At 46.0% G+C, this 18879-nt stretch overlaps 1 protein-coding gene across 3 annotated transcripts in view; it reads right to left on the reverse strand.

The window, feature by feature from the left end:
• ARHGAP44 (Rho GTPase activating protein 44) overlaps positions 1–18879 on the reverse strand; it is a 261017-nt gene that overhangs the window by 23548 nt on the left and 218590 nt on the right. For all 3 annotated transcript variants that reach the window (XM_049861084.1, XM_049861082.1, XM_049861083.1), the window contains 6 exons: positions 17393–17504; positions 16903–16984; positions 11459–11539; positions 7989–8102; positions 7295–7386; positions 5464–5644 (listed from right to left, as the gene is read on the reverse strand). In XM_049861084.1, the coding sequence (XP_049717041.1) occupies positions 5464–5644; positions 7295–7386; positions 7989–8102; positions 11459–11539; positions 16903–16984; positions 17393–17504 (662 nt within the window). The remainder of the gene's footprint in view (positions 1–5463; positions 5645–7294; positions 7387–7988; positions 8103–11458; positions 11540–16902; positions 16985–17392; positions 17505–18879) is intronic.

An 18879-nucleotide genomic window follows, 5' to 3' on the forward strand; every position in this document is an offset into this window, starting at 1 on the left:
ACACTACTTGTGATTGTCTCAAGATGGTAGGTCTTATAGTTCTACTAAATTTGGGAAATGATGCATACCGTAATCCCCCTTGTGAAGATTTCTTGGCATGGAACAGCATGTTAAAGATTCTAAGAAGTCATACATTAAAGAAGCTTGTTTAAATTTGTTGAGTCATGTGTTTCTGGTCACTATGAGTCGGAAACGACTTGACGGCAGTGGGTTTTGGTGTTTCTGGAACTCATTAGATCCCAGATTCCTGCACTCCGCCTTTGCTCCCAGCCATGATACAATGAACAACCCGTAGAACTGGTATTTCATAGAGCATAATTTAGATGTCTTCATATTCCTTTCAGTCAAGGATGCCTATCTCAAATTACGGACAATCTAGATTAAGATCCAGTTGGGTGGAACAAGATCTGATGCAAAGAAGCACTCAGGCCAGGCAGAGAATGAGTCACACACTACACTGAGTTCCAAGGGAAGTCTCCAGTCCTGGAGTAAAAATCTGCAAGGACTGTTTGGGTTGCTGTCAGCTGGATTTGGTAGAGGATCTCTGAGGATCAGGCCACTATGAAGTCACTGAAATGGCTACTGGTATGCCAGGTTTCAGGAATGGAAGGAGAAGCTACACCTTGGCCTACTGAGTGCAAACAGCCAAGATAATTGGCATTTCGATGGTCAGGCTGCCATTCTACTGGGATCCAAGGAGCTTTCTGTCGGAGCCTTGCCAGCATGGATATAGGGCTACAAGATGCTAGAACTAAGAGGGGGACGCTGGACAGATGTACAAACCAGCAGGACAAGTACAGCCAGAAGGAAGCAGATAGGATTCAAGGCACAAGGAAACCAGGAATTAAAGTCGGGAATGTGTTGGTGGTACGAGAAAGGTCTATCTGAAATCAGAGGCTGGCCACTGTTCAGGGAGCAGAGGCAGAAAGGAGCAGAGTATAGACAACAACCACAAGGAGGGGAGAAATGGGATGCTGGGAAGGAGACTTGACCACCACTGCCATTTATTCTTCTTGCTTCTGGGCTTCTCCACAGGTTCAACAATCCTGGCACAGTTTGTCTAGACTCTGACTGGGACCTTGCCAACAGGGGCATCTGATAAACGCTTAAGGCCCAAAGCCCAAGGCGACCTCAAGGGTCCATTCTAACCAAAAGACAAGAGACTGTAGACATCTCAGCCAGCTATTTTGAAGGCAATAGGTCTTATATAAAAAATATTTGATGTGACAAAAAATAATACTTCTGTCCTTGTCAGAAAAATGGGAGGGATTTGCAAGGTTACTTTATTATTTAGGACTAATGACCCAAGAAACAAATTTTACTATTATATAAAACAAAAAAACAATACAAACAAAAATACACTAAAAAACCCAACACGCACACTAAAGCATCTATGTGGGAATTTAGAGAAACATAGAACGCACTGGTGCGATTTATTCAATACTTTGTTGCTCAGCATGTTGGTAGAATTAGGACAGTCTATGTAAAATGTCTAAAGTAGGAAAGTTTTGATTAAAAAAATAGGCACCATTGCCAAATTCTTTGTTCAGAACGGCAAAATTATTCTGTCGTCCAGTGGTTCTCAACCCTAGATGCATGTTAGAATCACTTAGGTCGCTTTTTTAAAAAAAGTCCCAATCCTGAATCCCCTGCTCAGGCCAACTCAGACTGGAGGGTGGGGACAGGAAGAGCAGGACATCGGTTTTTCTGTTTTTTTTTTTTTTTTTTAAGTTTGTTTGGTTATTTTTTTGTTGTATAACAAACCACTCCAAAACTTAGTAACCTATTAATCTTGGTCATCAATCCACAACTTGGGCAGGCTTGGCTGAGTTGGCTTGTCTACTCCACACAGCATTAGCTGAGGTGACTTGGCTTGGGGTGACTCATTCACATAGTAAGTTGGTGCCAGAAGTCCACCAGGAGCTGAGCTTCAGGCTGACGCTGAGGGCCCCCATTCCTCTCCAAAGGGCTGCTTTGACTTCCACATAACATGGTGGCTGGGTTCCAAGAGCGAGTGTTCTCAGAGACCCAGGCATAATCTACATGGCTTCTTCTGACCTAGCCTTAGCAGTTCTAGAATATCACTTCTGGCACATTCTATTGGTCAAGAAAGTCACTAAGGCCAACTCAGATTCAGAGGGAGGGGCGTTAGATTCCAACTCTTGATGAGGGGAGAAGCAAAGCACTTGCTGCTCTCTTTAAATGAAGCTCCTGGTGTGTTACCAGGCTTGAGATCCATGGCTGCAATGGATGACTGTATTAGTTTCTTGTTGCTCTTGTAATGAATTACCACAAACTTCGTGGCTTTCAGTAACAGAAATGTATTCTCTCATTTATTCTCACAGTTCTGGAAGCTAGAAGTTCAAAATCAGTATCACTGAGCCAAAATCAAGGTGTCAGCAGGGCTGAGCTCCCTCTGGAGGCTTTAGGGGAGAATCCGTTCCTTGCCTCTTCTGCTTCTGGTCACTGCCAGCACTCCTTGGATTGTGGCCGCATCTTCAAATTTCTCTCTTCTCTTTGCATTGCTTTCTCCTCTGTGAGTGTCAGTGTTCAATCTCCCTATGCCTCCCTCGTATAAGGACACATGTGATTGCATTTAGGGCCAATCCGGATAATCCAGGACTATCTCCTCATCTCATGATCCTTAACTTAAACCATATCTGCAAAGACCCTTCTTCTGAATAAGGTAACATTCACAGGTTTCAGCCATTAGGGCCTGACTTCTTTGGGGAGAAGCATCATTCTGCCTACCACAGTGGTGAAAAACGTATATGTGAGTTCCTGAATCTGGCCCCAGCTTCCTGCATTCCTATGGAATGGGAAGGGATCAGGACCACAGTGAGGAGAGCGAACTGCTTTGATATCCAGCATGCAAGAGCCAGCAGCTCAGGAAAGTGTCACTGCCCATGTTCTTTCACATTTTATCCAGTTATTTCACCCTTTATTTAAAAACAAAAGTTTTATTGAGATAAAATTCATATTTTCTTTTTTAACTCTAAAACTTCAATAAAACAAGCTTTAACTTGTTATTGTTTCAATGGGTAGTTTGAAGGTTTTCAAGTATGTCTCACAGGCTTTAAAAAACTCAGAAAGGGAAACATAAAGATATTGCCCAATATTGCTAAGACAACAAAGAGACCCAGCTGACGCAAACTCCTTTCCTCTCCCCCAAGGCACATACAACTTTAGGCATGTTTCTCTTAGAGTCAATAAAGAACTGATCACCTGCCAGCTCACTGCACCTTAAAGCAGGCGCATGGATGCTGAAGCCCTGACAACTCAGTAAGGATTGCCCTCAACTGCTAAAACCGCCACTTAATTTACAGTTTATTAATCAATCAACTTTTTAATTTAATTAAATAAATTAAAGCAAATTCATCTAATTAATTTTAACATACATAAAATACTTGTAATCGTGTGTGCAACCGTAAGTGACATAATACATGTAACTCCTACCTCCTTTAAAGAATATGGTGGCAGTTTCAACTTTAATTAGAAGGGGCAAGCAGAATGGGTGTGCCGTTCCCAAAGCTCCCGGTCAAGAGAGCTTTATCAGTGCTGAGGCACCTGCTGGAAGGATCGCTGTTCGAGCGTCTGTGTGTGCCTGCTATTGCAGCGGCATACGGGACTTTGACACCCTGGTGATTCCACGGTAACTCCCTCTCAGAGGCCATCTGGCTTGCTTTTCAAAGGGCACTGGGAACCTCACCAGGTCTGGCAGGGAGGATGGAGGGGCATCCCTCTGATGCAGAAGCATATGGCACCAAAGGTGGCAACTAATTCCCTATAACCCAACCAGTTCTAAAGAACCCACCCTCAGGGCATCCTCATCAAACCGGATTTCACAGAGAAAGGAGTTACTCCAAAGCATGGGTGGTCTCGTCACAGAATTGACTGTGGCCATTAGAAGAGATCACAAACCAATTCTAATGCATTCTCAGCCTCTCTCTCTGCAAAGACCAGATTCTAAATAACCTCCTTTTAAACTTATTTAAACGTAAGGAATTTTCCCCTACTTATGTCAACTTCTAAGAATTTCCGTTTTATGTCAACTTCTAAGAATTTCCGTTTTTTTCCTTTCCCACTAGCTGGAGAAAAATCCACACAGCTCACCCCCATTTTCCCTAAAGGGAAGCTATCTCTTATGGGATACTGGTCACTCAAAATGGAAACCCTGGTGGCACAGTGGTTAAGTGCTACGGCTGCTAATCAAGAGGTCGGCAGTTCAAACCCACCAGGTGCTCCTTGGAAACCCTATGGGGCAATTCTACTCTTCTTTCCTATAGGGTCACTATGAGCCGGAATCGACTCGACAGCAGCGGGGTTTTGGGTCACTCAAAAGATGCTGCCACCATCATCACAGGAGATAGGAACCTACGTCTCCAATGCCATCTCCCACTCAGAATAGAAGAGAGTTGAAAAGATTAGCACACCTCTACAATTCTTGGGTTCTCAACCTTCCCTCTTAAGCCCTTTAGGCCATGTGCCTTTCAAATAGATCCTCCCGGCTGCTCAGTGGTCTGTCTGGGAGAGGGAAGGTTGTAACTGCTTCATTTCCTGTTGTCTGAACTTCTGACCTTACGCTCCCACCTGCTTGGAAGGAGCAGTGGATGAGTTTTGTTTCATAGCAGTGACTTTTAATCCCTAACCAAAGTTTACTTAGCTGACTTGTTTAGCCAGCTGATGCGATCCAATCCTTGTATGAGACAGTCACCAATGCCTTGAGAGCCCACGTGAGTCCGCGTACTTTGCCTGCATATCTGAGCTGATGCTTACCATGAGTCAACTGTGTCTGTCTTGAAACCTGATATGCCCACTTTTACTTATTACGAGAATCATATTATACAATTAAATATTAAGTAAACACATTTTATATGGGTGTGGAGAGGGCTGCTTCTGTGGAAACCAAGTTGAATGCATTTATAAGTATCTCTTAACATTGGCATCAAACCACGTATGAGTGTCAATCATGAAGGATGGGAAAAATCTTTAAAAATCTAGAAAGATAACTTTGAATTTTAGGTTTTTAAAGCAGAAACGTTAAAATTTGCATTAAAGGAGTTATTTATGCAAGAATGCTGATGAAGAATGCAAGTAAGACTCATCATCAAAAGATTCAAGAACTGACATACATTTATAAATTTTGAGCCACCATGGTGTTTATGCATTTTTGTTTTTTAAATTCCCCTTGACCAACTTTCTTTTTTCCTTTCATGAGAATGAATCAATATTGACTACAATTGTGTCAACTAAGAAGGCTGCACTTACCGCTGTCTCAAGGCAAGAAAGCCAACAAGCTCCTCCCAAACGAGGCAGAGGCAACCGTCCAGGCTGCAGTGGCAGCCGAACGGCTACAGGTCACCTAAGTGGCTGCTAGTAAGAGCAGCCTTCCGGTCAGTCCTGCTCTCCCCTTACACGTCACCGCCCCAGCCCCCAATGTTGAGAAAGGGCACTAGTTCATACCCATCCTTTTTGTAAAACTCCAGCATCATGTTATCCGTGGCGACGCTGAGGGGCCGGCGGGCCTGCTCAGGCTGGCGCCGGTCAGCGGGGTCCATGTCGGGGGAGGGCATTGAGCTGTAGTTGGCGTTATGGTTCACATGTACGGGACTCCCGTAGTTCCCTGTAATGTTGAATTCTATCTCTGTGGGGAAGAAAGAAGGGTTGTACATGGTCTCCTCGCCTGTCCCGCTCCCTATAGGCAGGGGAAGGATGAGCAGCAATGGCTTCTCCTTCATGCTTCACCCTCAGAAAATGGTGTCTCATGGTTCAACATTAGGAACTGTGCTGATTTCGTTCACCTTCTTTACATAATTCATCACAATAACAGGCAGAGGAAAACACACATGTGGCCACCTTGATAGGGATTTGATAAAACAATTTCCATTCGTGATTTAAAACAACAAAAACTTAGGGAACAGGAACACATGGGTACTTACTGAAAAAGACAAACTAGCTACTGCAAACCTCATGTTTAACAGTGAGCATCAGAGCAGTCTTAATAAAACCAGGAAAAGCAGCAATGCCTACTATCATTGCTGTTAGTTAACACTATTTGAGAAACATTAGCCAATGCAATTAGTCAATAAAACAAAATAAGAGGCAATATTGCTACGTGTAGATAATGATACTGCCTTTCTGAAAAATCAAAGAGAATAAATTAAAAAGGATCAGTTATATTTAGAGATATCACTAAGGTTGTGGGCTATCAAATAGAGACAGAGAAACGCTCATCCCAGTTTTTCCCTGGCATAGCCTGTCTGTCCACAAAGGTAACGAATTAGCTCATCCACAGAACCTATAAAATTACTGACTTCGGTTTCTGCTTCTTTCATGCCTTTATCTTGATTTCCGACCCTCAGCCAACTTTGTGTCATCAGTAGAAGTCTTGTGAGAGGAGCAGCAGCTCAGACGTCTTCAGTTAGGTCAGCTCTGATGGATCGCCTCTGATGTACAGGGCGCAGGCTTATTAACGTTTGATCTTCACAGGGGCTGATGGCTTGTCCTTGCACAGCCAAGAGCATATTCTTAACACTAACTAAACATAAGATATGGCACCAGCTTTTTTTTTTTTAAAGAAAATCCAGAACTTAGTGTATTAACTGCTGTTTCTCCTAAGTTGTTGGCATGGAGAGAGCCGTATTTGAGGGCTGTGACGCTTCCGTGACTCAGAACATTTCTGAAACTTCCTCTCATGGAGCTGCCCTCAGGGCCTAGTTCTGAATCAGGTACAAAAATGGACCTCAGTGCCCTGAGCTCCACCTTTCCCTGCTATGGGGCAACTCAGAGGACACAGCCCCAGAGGAGCAAAGGGAATGCACCCCGGCCATCAGCAAAGGCCCGGTGCATCACAGGCCTCCACTCTCTCTGCATCTACAATGTGAGGGACATGGACCAGAGGGTCTCTCCTTTCTTCCCGCACCAACTGCCATACTCCATGGACTTAAAGTGCCCCACGGTGTGGGAGGTGAGACCAGTAAAATCCATAGACAGGGCTATACTGGCTGTGGACACCTACGGGACAGAACCTCCCTTGGACAGGCATTAGGAGTTTAGGAAGCTGCCATGACTCTACCTCCTTACCTGAGTGTATTTGTGTATGCATATATGTGTATCTGTGTGTGCGTGTGTGTGCATGTGTGTGCGTGTGTGTGCGTGCAGGCAGGAGAATTACAAACAAAACAAAAATCTTTGAGCAGTGGTACTTGGTTTCCAAGGCTTGGAACTCACAGTGACACTCCCCACCCCCCCACTCCCCAACGCTCTTGGCCCACACCTGGATGCCACCACGTACCCCCAGGGAAGAACCAGTCAGCATGCTGGATGATGGGTTCAATGATCCCAACGATCTGCAGCGAAACTGTGGTCATCATCTCTGTGATGTTCCTGCAACACACACAGCAGTTAGCAGCAGAAGCAAGCGAGAGGCACTGGGTCTCCTGGCCACAGCGCCCGGGGCAGAGCCCTGGACTCCAGCCCTGCAGACCAACGTTTGAAAGCAGGCTTTCTCTTGGGAAGGACAATTTTCCTCAACTTCTCTTTCCCCATCTATGGAACGGGGATAACTGCAGGGGTCCCCCCTTATAGAGACGTTAAATAAATAAAGTATCTGAAATCACAAGTATCAGGCACCTTCAATGTGAAGTATGATTATTATAACCACCAGACTTATACTTGTTCCCAATCTTGTATTTGCTTTGGAGCCAGCCCTCTCTCCCCGAGTCCTGGTGTTGGAATGGAGGCACCTATGACAGGGTGTAGGGAGGTCTGGAAGAGTGTGCATAGGCGAGTGTCATATTCCTGGCCCTGACAGTGATTCAGGGAAGACCTTCACTTTTATCTTTGGCTCCGAGACCATCAATGAGAAAGATCTGCAGAAGAATCCTGGGCCCCTCCTAGGGCTGAAACAGGAACAGGCCACGACAGAAGAATGACTTGAAAAGCACCCCTTCTCCATCATCAATATGGCCTCTTCTCACTGTACTCACCCTTCTGCTTGTGGCCAGAGAAGGTTGGGTCCTAATACAATTGCCATGTTACTGGGAGTCATCTTGTTTATATCTTGATATTCTGACAGCTTGGATAAAAACTTGATCAAGTATCTGAAAGGAAATTAGAAGCACCAAGTTAAATTTGAGCTCAGCATCAACCATGTCCCTCCAGGATGGGATATCAGCTCCTTTCTGGTAGCACATCACACTGACAGCTCAACTCAGACATGCTGCAGTAGAGTGAAGACACGTCGTGGGTCAGGAAATGGGGACAGAGAGACTCAGACCTCATGAGACCAGACATCAACACCTGCTTCAACTGACTCCGGCCAGATAAATTTTCCATCTTTCCTTTTCACTCAGTATATAATTACCTAAATTTCCTTCCTCTTTTCAAACCTTGGTCACCTGCAATCCTCCTTGTGTGCAGAGGTGACAATCAATGCCCATGGAAGCAGCAGTCAAAAAATCAAATGATGTATTGGGCAGATCTGCTGCCAAAAGATGTCACTTTGAGGACTAAGGTGCGTCTGACTCAAGCCATGATGTTTTCAATTGCCTGATAGACACCCAAAAGCTGGACAATGAATACGGAAGATTGAAGAAGAATTGATGCCTTTGAATTATGGTGCTGGTGAAGAATATTGGATATGCCATGGGCTGCCAAAAGAACAAACAAATCTGTCTTGGAAGAAGTACAACCAGAATGCTCCTTAGAAGGGAGGATGGCAAGACTCCATCTTACACACTTTGGGCATGCTATCAGGAGGGACCAGCCCCTGGAGAAGGACATCATGCTTGGTAAAGTAGAGGGTCAGCGAAAAACAGAAGACTCTCAATGGGATGGATTGACACAATGACTGCAACAATGGGGTCAAACATGACTATTGTGAGGATGGCGCAGGACCAGGCAGTGTTTCACTGAGTTGTATACAGGGTCACTATGAGTCAGAACCAACTCGATGGCATGTAACAACAACCACTGGCAGTGACATCGACATGCTGGAGTGGTGTCCCTTGGGCTTACCCTCTGTGGGGTTTTCTGGAAATAACCCATGAAGAAAAAGCTAAACAGAGTTACCATATGACCCAGCAATTTCACTTCCGGGTAGATACCCAAGAGAAATGATAAGGCCACACAAAAATTTATACACAAATGTTCACACCAGCATTACTCATTATAGCCCCAAAATGAAACAACACAAATATCCATCAACTGATGAATGAATAAATGTGGTATAGACACACAACGGAATATTATTCATTCATAAAATGAATGAAGTTCTGATACAGTCTACAGCATGAATCAATCTTAAAAACATGAAGATTTCTTTCACTGGGTGAAAGAAAGAAGCCCAACAAAAAAGGCCACATATCATATGATTCCATTTGTATGAAATGTCAAGAACAGGCAAATCCATAGAGACAGAAAGCAAATGAGTGATTACTGGTGGCTGGGAGGAGAGGAGGGAGAAATGAGAAGAGACTACTAATGGGTGCAGGTTTTCTTTTCGGGGTGATGAAACGTTCTAAAATCAGAGAGTGATGACTGCACAACTCCGAATATACTAAAACCCACTAAATTCTATATCTAAAAGGGTGAACTTTATGGTATGTGAATTATATCACATAAACCTGTTATTAAAAAAAAAAAGAATCAATGAAGAAGCTATGCACAAAAAACAGCTCTGGAAAATCCTACTAAAAATCTGCCAGGCTCTGACAAGAGGGCCCACTGCCCAGGGGCACGTGTTTCTCCCTGGACTCTCAGTTACAAAATGCCATCTCCTAAGCCTGTTTTGCTTGGATCACAGTGAAATGACTTCCTCGGGGGGTTTTATTCACCTTCTGACAGTCCAGCAGAAAGACCACCCAACTCAGGATCCAACCACGTATCACTTCGCTGTCACTGTGCCAACCTGCCCACAGCTATTCTTGACCGCTTCTCACCCTCCAAGAGCCCACACACATTGGACCAGGACATGGTGTCTACAATGACAGCAGACCATCCACAGGCTGGCAGTGGCCTATGATACAGTCATTGTGGTAAAATATGTATGGCACGTATTTTGTCCTTTTAACCATTTTTGAGTGCACAATTCAGTGGCATTAATTACATTCACCATGACTTGCAACCATCAACCACAATGGCAACTGGTTTGGAAACTGAAACTCAGTACCCATTGAGCCATAACTCCCCAGGCCCCCTCGTCCCCGCCCCGGTAGCCACTAATCTACTCCCTGTCTCTGTGCCTTTCTCTAATCTAAATATTTACTTAAGTAAGATCATACAATATCTGTCCTTTTGTATCTGCCTTATTTCACTCAGCATGTTTCCAAGGTTCATCCACGTTGGAGCATGTATCAGGACTTCATTTCTCCTTATGGCCAAGTAACATTCCATTACATGTAAGCCACATTTTGTTCATCCGTTCGTCCATTCATGAACACGTGGGTTGTTCCCACCTTTTGGCTATTGTGAATAATGCTGCAATGAACGCTGATGTACAAGTATCTGTCTGAGTCTCTGCTTTTAATTCCTTCGGGTACATATGCTCTTGGGATTTTTAACCAGAAAACAAAGATAATCAGGCAGTTGGCAGCAGCAGCTGAAGCTGAAAATACACATTGGAAGAAGCACTGCAGCGAGGTGGCAGGGCTGGGAGCGGTGCTGGCGAGAGAGAGTGAGGAGGAAGTAGAAAGTGTGAAGAAGCAGAAACCAGGGTAGAGAGAAGATCTACAGAGTAGCGAGAGGTACAAGCCCGGGTTAGCAGGAAAAGTGAGAGGCAGATGCAGACATCTGGAAGACAACTGGGCCTGGTGAACGCCGGAGCACTAGAGACTATTCCCCACAGTCTGTGCTTCCTGTGGACTAGCTCAAGGGCGTTTCTGCCTCCTATGGCTCCGGGGTGGTCAGTTCTCCCAGGTATCCATGAACACCCAACTTTACAATAAATCTCCAATCTCTTAAAATCACTCGGGTATTCATCTTTGCCCCTTTCAAAGACCGGAGCTAAATTAGCCAATGGCTAGTTACCAACCAAAACCAAACCCACTGCCATCGAGTTGATTCTGACTCATGGTGACCCCATGTGTTACAGAGTAGAACTGTTCCATAGGGTTTTCTTGGCTGTAAACTTAAAGGAAGCAGGTCACCAGGCCTGTCTTCCCAGGTGTCTCTGGGTGGGTTTGAACACCAACCTCTTGCCACGTATTTGTGCACTTAACCATTTGTTAGTTATCCTCAAAAGTCACATAGCTTCTTCAAGTCTGTCTCATCTGCAAAATGGTAGTAATCATCCTGCCCTGCCTCCCAGAGTCGTTTCAGGGTGGAAACAGCCGGTACATACAAACAACACTTGGACGCTGTACGGTGGTACGCAAGACAGTGACCCTCACTTTTAGCCAGGACTCCATGTGTCTGGGACTTAAATAAACACAGCCAAGTATCTCAAGGGTCCACTCACCGGATGTTGTTGTGATTGGCCTTGGGTAGTTTTTCACAAGCATTCCACAGAGCCTGAAGCCTCTTGTCTTGCTCCTGGATACTGGGGAATTAATAGAAAAAGCCATCGGTTGAACACGGAACAATGAAGTACCACTGGTGGTCACCTTAGCCCATCACTGTAATAATTGAGCATGAGGAACCAACTGATGTTACTGACAGTATCAGCCAGCTATTATTAACATTTCTTATGATTGCTTCCCCTTCCATGCTTTCCTTCTGTCTTGTCCTGTGCTGTTTTAAAAATAGACTTTGTTTTTTAGAGCAGTTTTAAGTTTACAGAAAAACTGAACAGAAAGTACAGAGAGAGTTTCCATATATTCCCCCTTCCCATATCCTCCCCACAACTTTCCCTATTATTAACATCTTGCGTTAGTGTGATACACTTGTTACAATTAGTAAACCAATACCATTACCACTAACTACAGTCCATACTTCAGTGTTTGCTCTTTGTGTTGTGCAGTGCTTATGGGCTTTGAGAAGGGCATCAAGCTGTGGGTCCACCCTTACAGTATCACAGAGAATAGTTTCACTGCCCTAAAAACGCCCTGTGCACCACCTAGTCATCTTTCTCCTCTGTCCCCTGGACCCCTGACAAACAAGGATCTCTTTACTGCTTCAGTGGTTTTGTCTTTTCCAGAAACATCCTATAGCTGGAATCCCACAGTATGTAGCCTTTTGAGACTGGCTTCTTTCACTTAGCAACAAGCATTTAAGGTTCCTCCATGTCTTATCGTGGCTTGGTAGCTCCTTTGGTTTTCTTGCTAAGCGATACTCCCATCCACCACCCGTCCGTCGGATTGCCATCCTGTGGTGGGTTACGTGTCACTGTGAGGCTGGAAGCTGGGCCGCTGGTGTTTCATGAGCCGACAGTCACCCATAGTGGATGAGTTTCAGCAGAGCTTTTAGACTATGACAGACTAGGACGAAAGGCCTGGCAGTCTACTTCCAAAGATCACCAAATGAAAACCTTAAGGATCACAACAGGACATTGTCTGACTCGCTTGTTTTGAACGTGTCATCAGGAGGGATCAATCTGCTGGAGAAGGACATCATGTTTGGTGAAGTAGAGGGCCAAAGAGGGCATGGGAGACCTTGGTGAGATGGACTGACAAAAGCTGCCATGATGGACTCAAATGTCCCAGCGATCATGAGAATGGCACCGGACCAGCAACGTTTCAATCTATTGTGCAAAGGTTACCACGAGCTGGAGTCCACTAGGTGGCAACAACAACAACGACACCCCACCGTATGGATGTACCACAGTTTACCCATTGACCTACTGACGGACATCTTGGTTGCTTCCAAGTTTTGGAAATTATGAATAAAGCTGCTATATGTCCTGTGTGATTTTACGAAAGCTTGACTTGCACAGGTCACGATGTCATGAGTGAATGTGTGCCACAGTAGCAAGTGAGGACAGGAGGACAGAGGCCAGAGACCTGCTCTGGAGGAGGAAGGGGACCAAAGGCCACAGTGGCGTCAGGGGTACAATGCTGACACACAGACACAGGACACTAGGCAGGGAGTTCAGCCTGCTTTTGCTCCCTGGTGGCAGCCTGTTGTCCAGACCAACACGTGTTATTTAATGTGTATTAAGTTCCCCAGCATCTGGCACATAACAGAAGCTTAGTGAGTACAGTACACGAGCTTGATATCCACCAGCTGCCGCGGTGCTGACTCCGACTCATAGCAACCCCATGTGTGTCAGAGCAGAACTGTTATCCGCAGGGTTTTCAACAGCTGAATTTTGAGGTGCCTTGGACGAAAGGTCTGGTGATCTATTTCTGAAAATCAGCCACTGAAAACCCTATGGAGCACAGCTCTACTCTGACACACATGGGGTCACCATGAGTTGGAACTGACTATATTTGGTTGTTGTTGTTACTCTGCAGCACTCTATCACAGAAGCGTTTATCTGGCTTGCCATGATGTGTCATTGGAATTTCACACCATCCTGCAGTGCCCTGGGAACCCCCGACTTTAGCCCACACTGTTTCCCTGGCTCCACCTCCAGCTCCTGGAGGTGCCATCCAGGGCTGACCTGCCTGTGTCCTGCTGGGTCTGCCTGAAGTATGATTCCCTGTAAAGGCTGGTGCTTCCCTTTGGTGACACTCAGCTTCTTCACCAGAGGTCAATGATTATCCAACCAACACCCTCGAGAACTTTGGAAAAAGAGTCCAGACCAATTATGCAGTCACTGACATAAAGGTCCAGGCATTGGTATAACTTAAAAGCTCTCCAGTAGACGCTGATGCACACATGGGGATGGAAACCACTGCTCTAAGCGAAATTTCTCTCTTTAGGCAATGTGACCTCAACAGCAAGAGCCATCATTCCCGGGAGTCTTTAGGGACTACGTGCATATCCTCCAGAAGCAGAAATGAGCCCTGTTTTCCTTGGTTCAAAGACACTGACCCCTTGGAGGCATCTGGATCAGTCCTATTTCTTAACAAAGACACATCTTTGCAAGTGAGCTGGGAACCAGGGTCTCTCAGATAGGCCTGCCTTTCTCTAGTCTTATAGGTCAAGGTCACTTGTATGTTCAGTAGTTAAAATGGACAGTTTTGGCCAAAGACTGTGTTCTCCCTTGACTTCACTTTTAGGACCAAAGTCTTGGCCTGGAGAGGCATAAAGTCCTGTGGTTAAGACAATGGCTCTGTGGTTAAGACAACATCTCTGGAACCAGACTCCCTGGACTCGGATCCTGGTTCTGCCATGTGTTGTTGTTATTGTTAACTGCCGTCAAGTCGACCCTGACTCATGGCGACCCCCACGCACAACAGAACGAAATGCTTCCTGGCCCTGCACCATTCCCACGATTGGGTACGGACTAGACCACTGCGATCCATAGGGTTTTCACGGGCTGACTTGTGGCAGTAGATGGCCAGGACTTTGTTCCTAGCCAGTCTGTCTGAGCCTCGAAGCTCCATCGAAACCTGTTCAGCATTGTAGCCACACACAAGCCTCCACTGGCCAACGGGTGGTGGCTGCGCATGAGGTGAACTGGCCAAGAATTAAACCGAGTTTCCCCCATGGGAGGTGAGGATTCCCACCAATGCTGTCTTCTGTCATTTATTAGCCGGGTGATATCTGGCCAGTTACATACCTGTTCTATGCCTCAAATTCCTCATCTATGAAGTGGGGAAAACAGAACAACCCGCTTCATAGGGTTGTTATGAGAATTAAGTGAGTTAAAAACATATAATGAGCTCAGAATCCTGCCAAGCTTTTCGTTTACTCAATAAATGGTACTGGATTATTGACATCACTTCTGAACTTGGCACTCACTCTCCACATGAGATGTAAGAACACCATCCCTTCAGCCAGCCACGTAAGATGCAGAATCTCTACCCTACTGTGGAAAAACAGTACGTATGCAACTTGACTGGAGCTAGCTTTCTCTAACTCTAGACATACAAGCCTGGCTTCACTTCTGGGTCAGCCCCCAGTTCTTAAGGAAGTCGATGGGTTGGCATCAGAGACAAACTTCAGGGTTCTTTCTGACAGGCTAAGCTACCTGCTCTTTAGAGCTACATCCCATGAATAGGAATCTCTTGAAATCATTTCCTTTCCTGGGCACCTAGCTGAGATAGTTATTCACTCCAGTCCTACTCTGATAAAGTGTTCTCTTTCCCTCATCTCTTCTCCTGGACTCTACACTCATCTCCCTGCTGTCCTCCTTCTGGTGCCAATTCATACCCCAATGCTTTCTGTTTCCTTAGTAGCAATGGCCACTCAGTAAAAACAGACTTCTCCAAACGGCAGCATTTACTGAAAATAGTTCTTGCCTATAGCCAAATGGAATGTATAGTAGAGTCCACATGCATGTCTAAACTAAGTGGCCGGGAATCAAAAAGGAAAACCATGCTTAGGAGCCACAAATGTGGCATGGCTGTGGCACTGCCTGCTTTGCCCCAGACCACTGGCTCTCCATACATTCTCCATCTTCCCAAGACTAGAGTCTTTAGCCTTTCTTCCTCCTGTGGCCCCCTGGCTGAGGGCCTTTCCCTCTGGCTCATCTTCAGGAGACTGGAACAGGGTCCAGGGCCCACACGCTATTAGTATTATTATTTTTTTTTATTGCGGTGAAAACTTACGCACCAAAACATTTGCCAGCAAAACAACTTCAACATTTATAACTCCACAAACTGTTTTTTGTTAGTTATTAATTACTTCCAACACCTGTCTGTCATTGGCGGCTTGGGTATTATCACGATACTGGAAGTTCTGACAGTGTTATTCGAAGTACCGGTAGGGTCACCCCCAGCAGTCAGGTTTCGGCAGAACTCCCAGACTAAGACGCACTGCAAAGAAAGGCCTGACGATCTACTTTCGAAAGTCAGCCAGTGAAAACCTTATGGATCACAACAGAACACTGCTCAGCTTGCTTGCTTTGGACATATCATCAGGAGGGCTTCATTGCTAGAGGAAGACATCGTGTTTGGTAAAGTGTAAGGCCAGCGAGGGCAAGGAGAACCTTGGTGAGATGGATTGGCAAAACAGCTGCAACAATGGATTTGAAAATGCCAGCACACACGAGGATGGCCCGGGAATGGACCACATTTCATTCTGTTGTAGAAAAGGTTGCCATGAGTTGGAGTCAACTCAATAGCAGCTACCTACATCTATTTATTAATTAGTTGTTTCCAAAATATACAGTATTATTTTGATTGTGTTGGGTGCTTGTTTTTTCTTTTTACAAAAATGGAGTCTATGTGTCCCTGTTAACTGCTTTATTTCACTCAACAATAAATCTTCATGTCTTATCATGTGTGAAGAGGAGCGGTATCTATTTTTAACTGCTGCACAGCATATCACAGTTTTCATCACTCCCCACCACCCTAATCATGAACCTTCTGTTATTTCTAGGCTTTTGTAATTCCAAATAACTGTACATGCCTCTTCATTGGTAGTTCAGTGGTAGAATACTTGCCTTCCATGCAGGAGACTCGGGTTCGATTCTCAGTCAATACACCTCATGTGCAGCGACCACTGTCTCTCCACGGAGGTTAGCGTGTTGCTATGATGCTGAACAGATTTCAGCAGAGCGTCCAGACTAAGACAGTCCAGGAAGGAAGGCCTGGCAGCCTACTTCCAAAAATTATCCAGTGAAAACCCTATGGATCGCAATGGTCGGATCCACAGTCAATCACAGGGACGGTGCAGGACCAGGCAGCATTTGCTCCATTATACATGGGGTTGATATGAGTTAGGGGCCAACCCCACGGTAGCCAATGACAACAACAACTACAACACGCCTCTCCGGCACACGCACAAGCGTTTCTCCAGGAGAAACACCAAGGAACGGATTGGTGGATCACAGGTTACATGCTCCTCTACTTTCAATAAATACTTCCCAGTAAACGCCCACCCACATGACACCCCAAAACTCGGTGTACTCACTTGGAAGCCTGAATCCACTCGTCATACAGTTCAAAGGTCATGAGAGGTTCCGGCAATTCTCGGAGGTAAGACTTTAGAGCTCCTGGCAGAAAGACAATACTGGCCGTGAGCAGTTATGACATGGCAGAGACATGCTCGCACCCGCCAGCATGGCCCTGTGGGTGACATCCAGGAATGGGCTTCCTGACCATACAGCAAGATCAAATGGTCCCCACGTGAATGGATCTCAGCTTCCGGCAGTGGGTCTGGGACGACCAACTCCTTGGCCTCCCTACTCTTACTTCCCACCGTCCTGGCACACTGAGGAGGCCCCCTTCAAGGGGTCACAACCACCAGGCCTGGAGCTGGACCCTAAGTGGACACATGAGGAGCAGGTAGAGGAGGCTCTGGCTCAGTGTCCCTGACATGCAGCCACATCCCCTCATGCTCACCCCTGCCCTGCGAGCCTCTACATCACAGGGAGCCCCTCGCTAAGAGGCTGTGGCCCCACCTGCAATGGCGTGGGGATCAGCCGAGTACTCCTGCACATCCAGCACACAGCAGTCCAGGGCAGCTTTCAGCTTCTTCAGCTTGGATGCAGAGGGGGCAACTCGGAAAAGTCCCTACCAACAGGACAGAAAGGTCAGTGGACAACCTGCAACTGAAGCGTGCAAATGCAAAACGGTCTACCCATTCCTCTCCTCAAGACCCCCTAGACACATTTTGCTTAACACCGTTATTCGATATTGTAGCTGCCTGTTTTCTAAACATTGTCTTCTTCAGATAATACCAACTTGAGTGTAGGTCTTACCCACTGCTGTGTGCCCAGTGTCTAGGGCCTGGTGTGGCATATGGTACTCGTTCCTTAAGTACTTGTAGGATAAGCAAACCTTGGGCACTGAGACTTCCTGTTTATGTACACTGAAGACATATTTTGGAGAATGTGGGTGAGCCCTGGTCACACTTGAGAGTCTAGTATGTTGCACGTGAAAAGGTCTACAAGGTGTGTGTGTGTGAGTGTGTGTGTTGGTGGTGGCAGTGAATGGAGACTCCTGACACCACTGAGTGTGTTATGGATTGAACTGCAGCCCCCACTTCCCCAAAAGGTATGTTGACATCCTAATCCCCAGGAGCCGTGAACATGACCTTGTTTGGAAACAGAGTATCTGCAGATGTTGCTAGTTAACAGGTCATACTGCAGTAGGGTAGGTCCTAATCCAATACAACAGGTGTCCTTCTAAAAAGAGGAAAAAGACACAGAGACAGATGCAGTAGGAAGATGGCCAGGAGAAGTTGAGGGCAGAGACTGGAGTGATGCTGCCACAGGCCATGAAATGCCTAGAGCTACCAGAAGCTGGGACAGGCAAGGAAGGGTCTTCCCCTAGAGCCTTCAGAGACAGCATGGTCTTGCCAGTACCCTGAATTTGGACCTGTGGCCTCCAGCACTGTGAGATAATAAATCCCTGTTGTTTTAAGCTACAAAGTTTATGGTACTTCATTAAGGCAGCCCTAGAATACTAAGCCACGGTGGCCAGAGGCAAGAGGGGAGCCAGGAAGCAGAGGAGGGCTGGAAGAGTAACATCACAGGCAGCAACGTGGTCAGAGGGCTGGACCAAGTCGTGGGGTTTGTCAGTCTGGAGGTCCTGGAGGATTGCTGAGAGCAGTGGCAGCCCAGTGGTGAGGACAAGCAACACTGTAGGGAGCAGAGCAGTGAGTGAGTGGTGGTTTTATGCAGAAGAAGCAGAGAACATTGAGTTTTCTCAAGAAACGGGGCAGCACAGAAAACAAAACCAAAGAGCATGGGAAGGAACGTGAGGCTGCAGCAGGGCTGAGGAAGGTTCTCCTCCCTAGGCTAGGAGAAACTCGAGCACATGTGTTGCTAGGGAGAAAAGCAGGAGAGGACACAAGACAGAGAGTGAGGTCTGGTGAGAGGCAGAAGGCCCTGAAAAAGGGCAGAGAGGAAAAAGTTAGGGAACCAGACAGCAGATACAAGAGTCC

Source organism: Elephas maximus, chromosome 19 (assembly GCF_024166365.1).
Source record: "Elephas maximus indicus isolate mEleMax1 chromosome 19, mEleMax1 primary haplotype, whole genome shotgun sequence".
NCBI classification, from domain to species: domain Eukaryota; kingdom Metazoa; phylum Chordata; class Mammalia; order Proboscidea; family Elephantidae; genus Elephas; species Elephas maximus.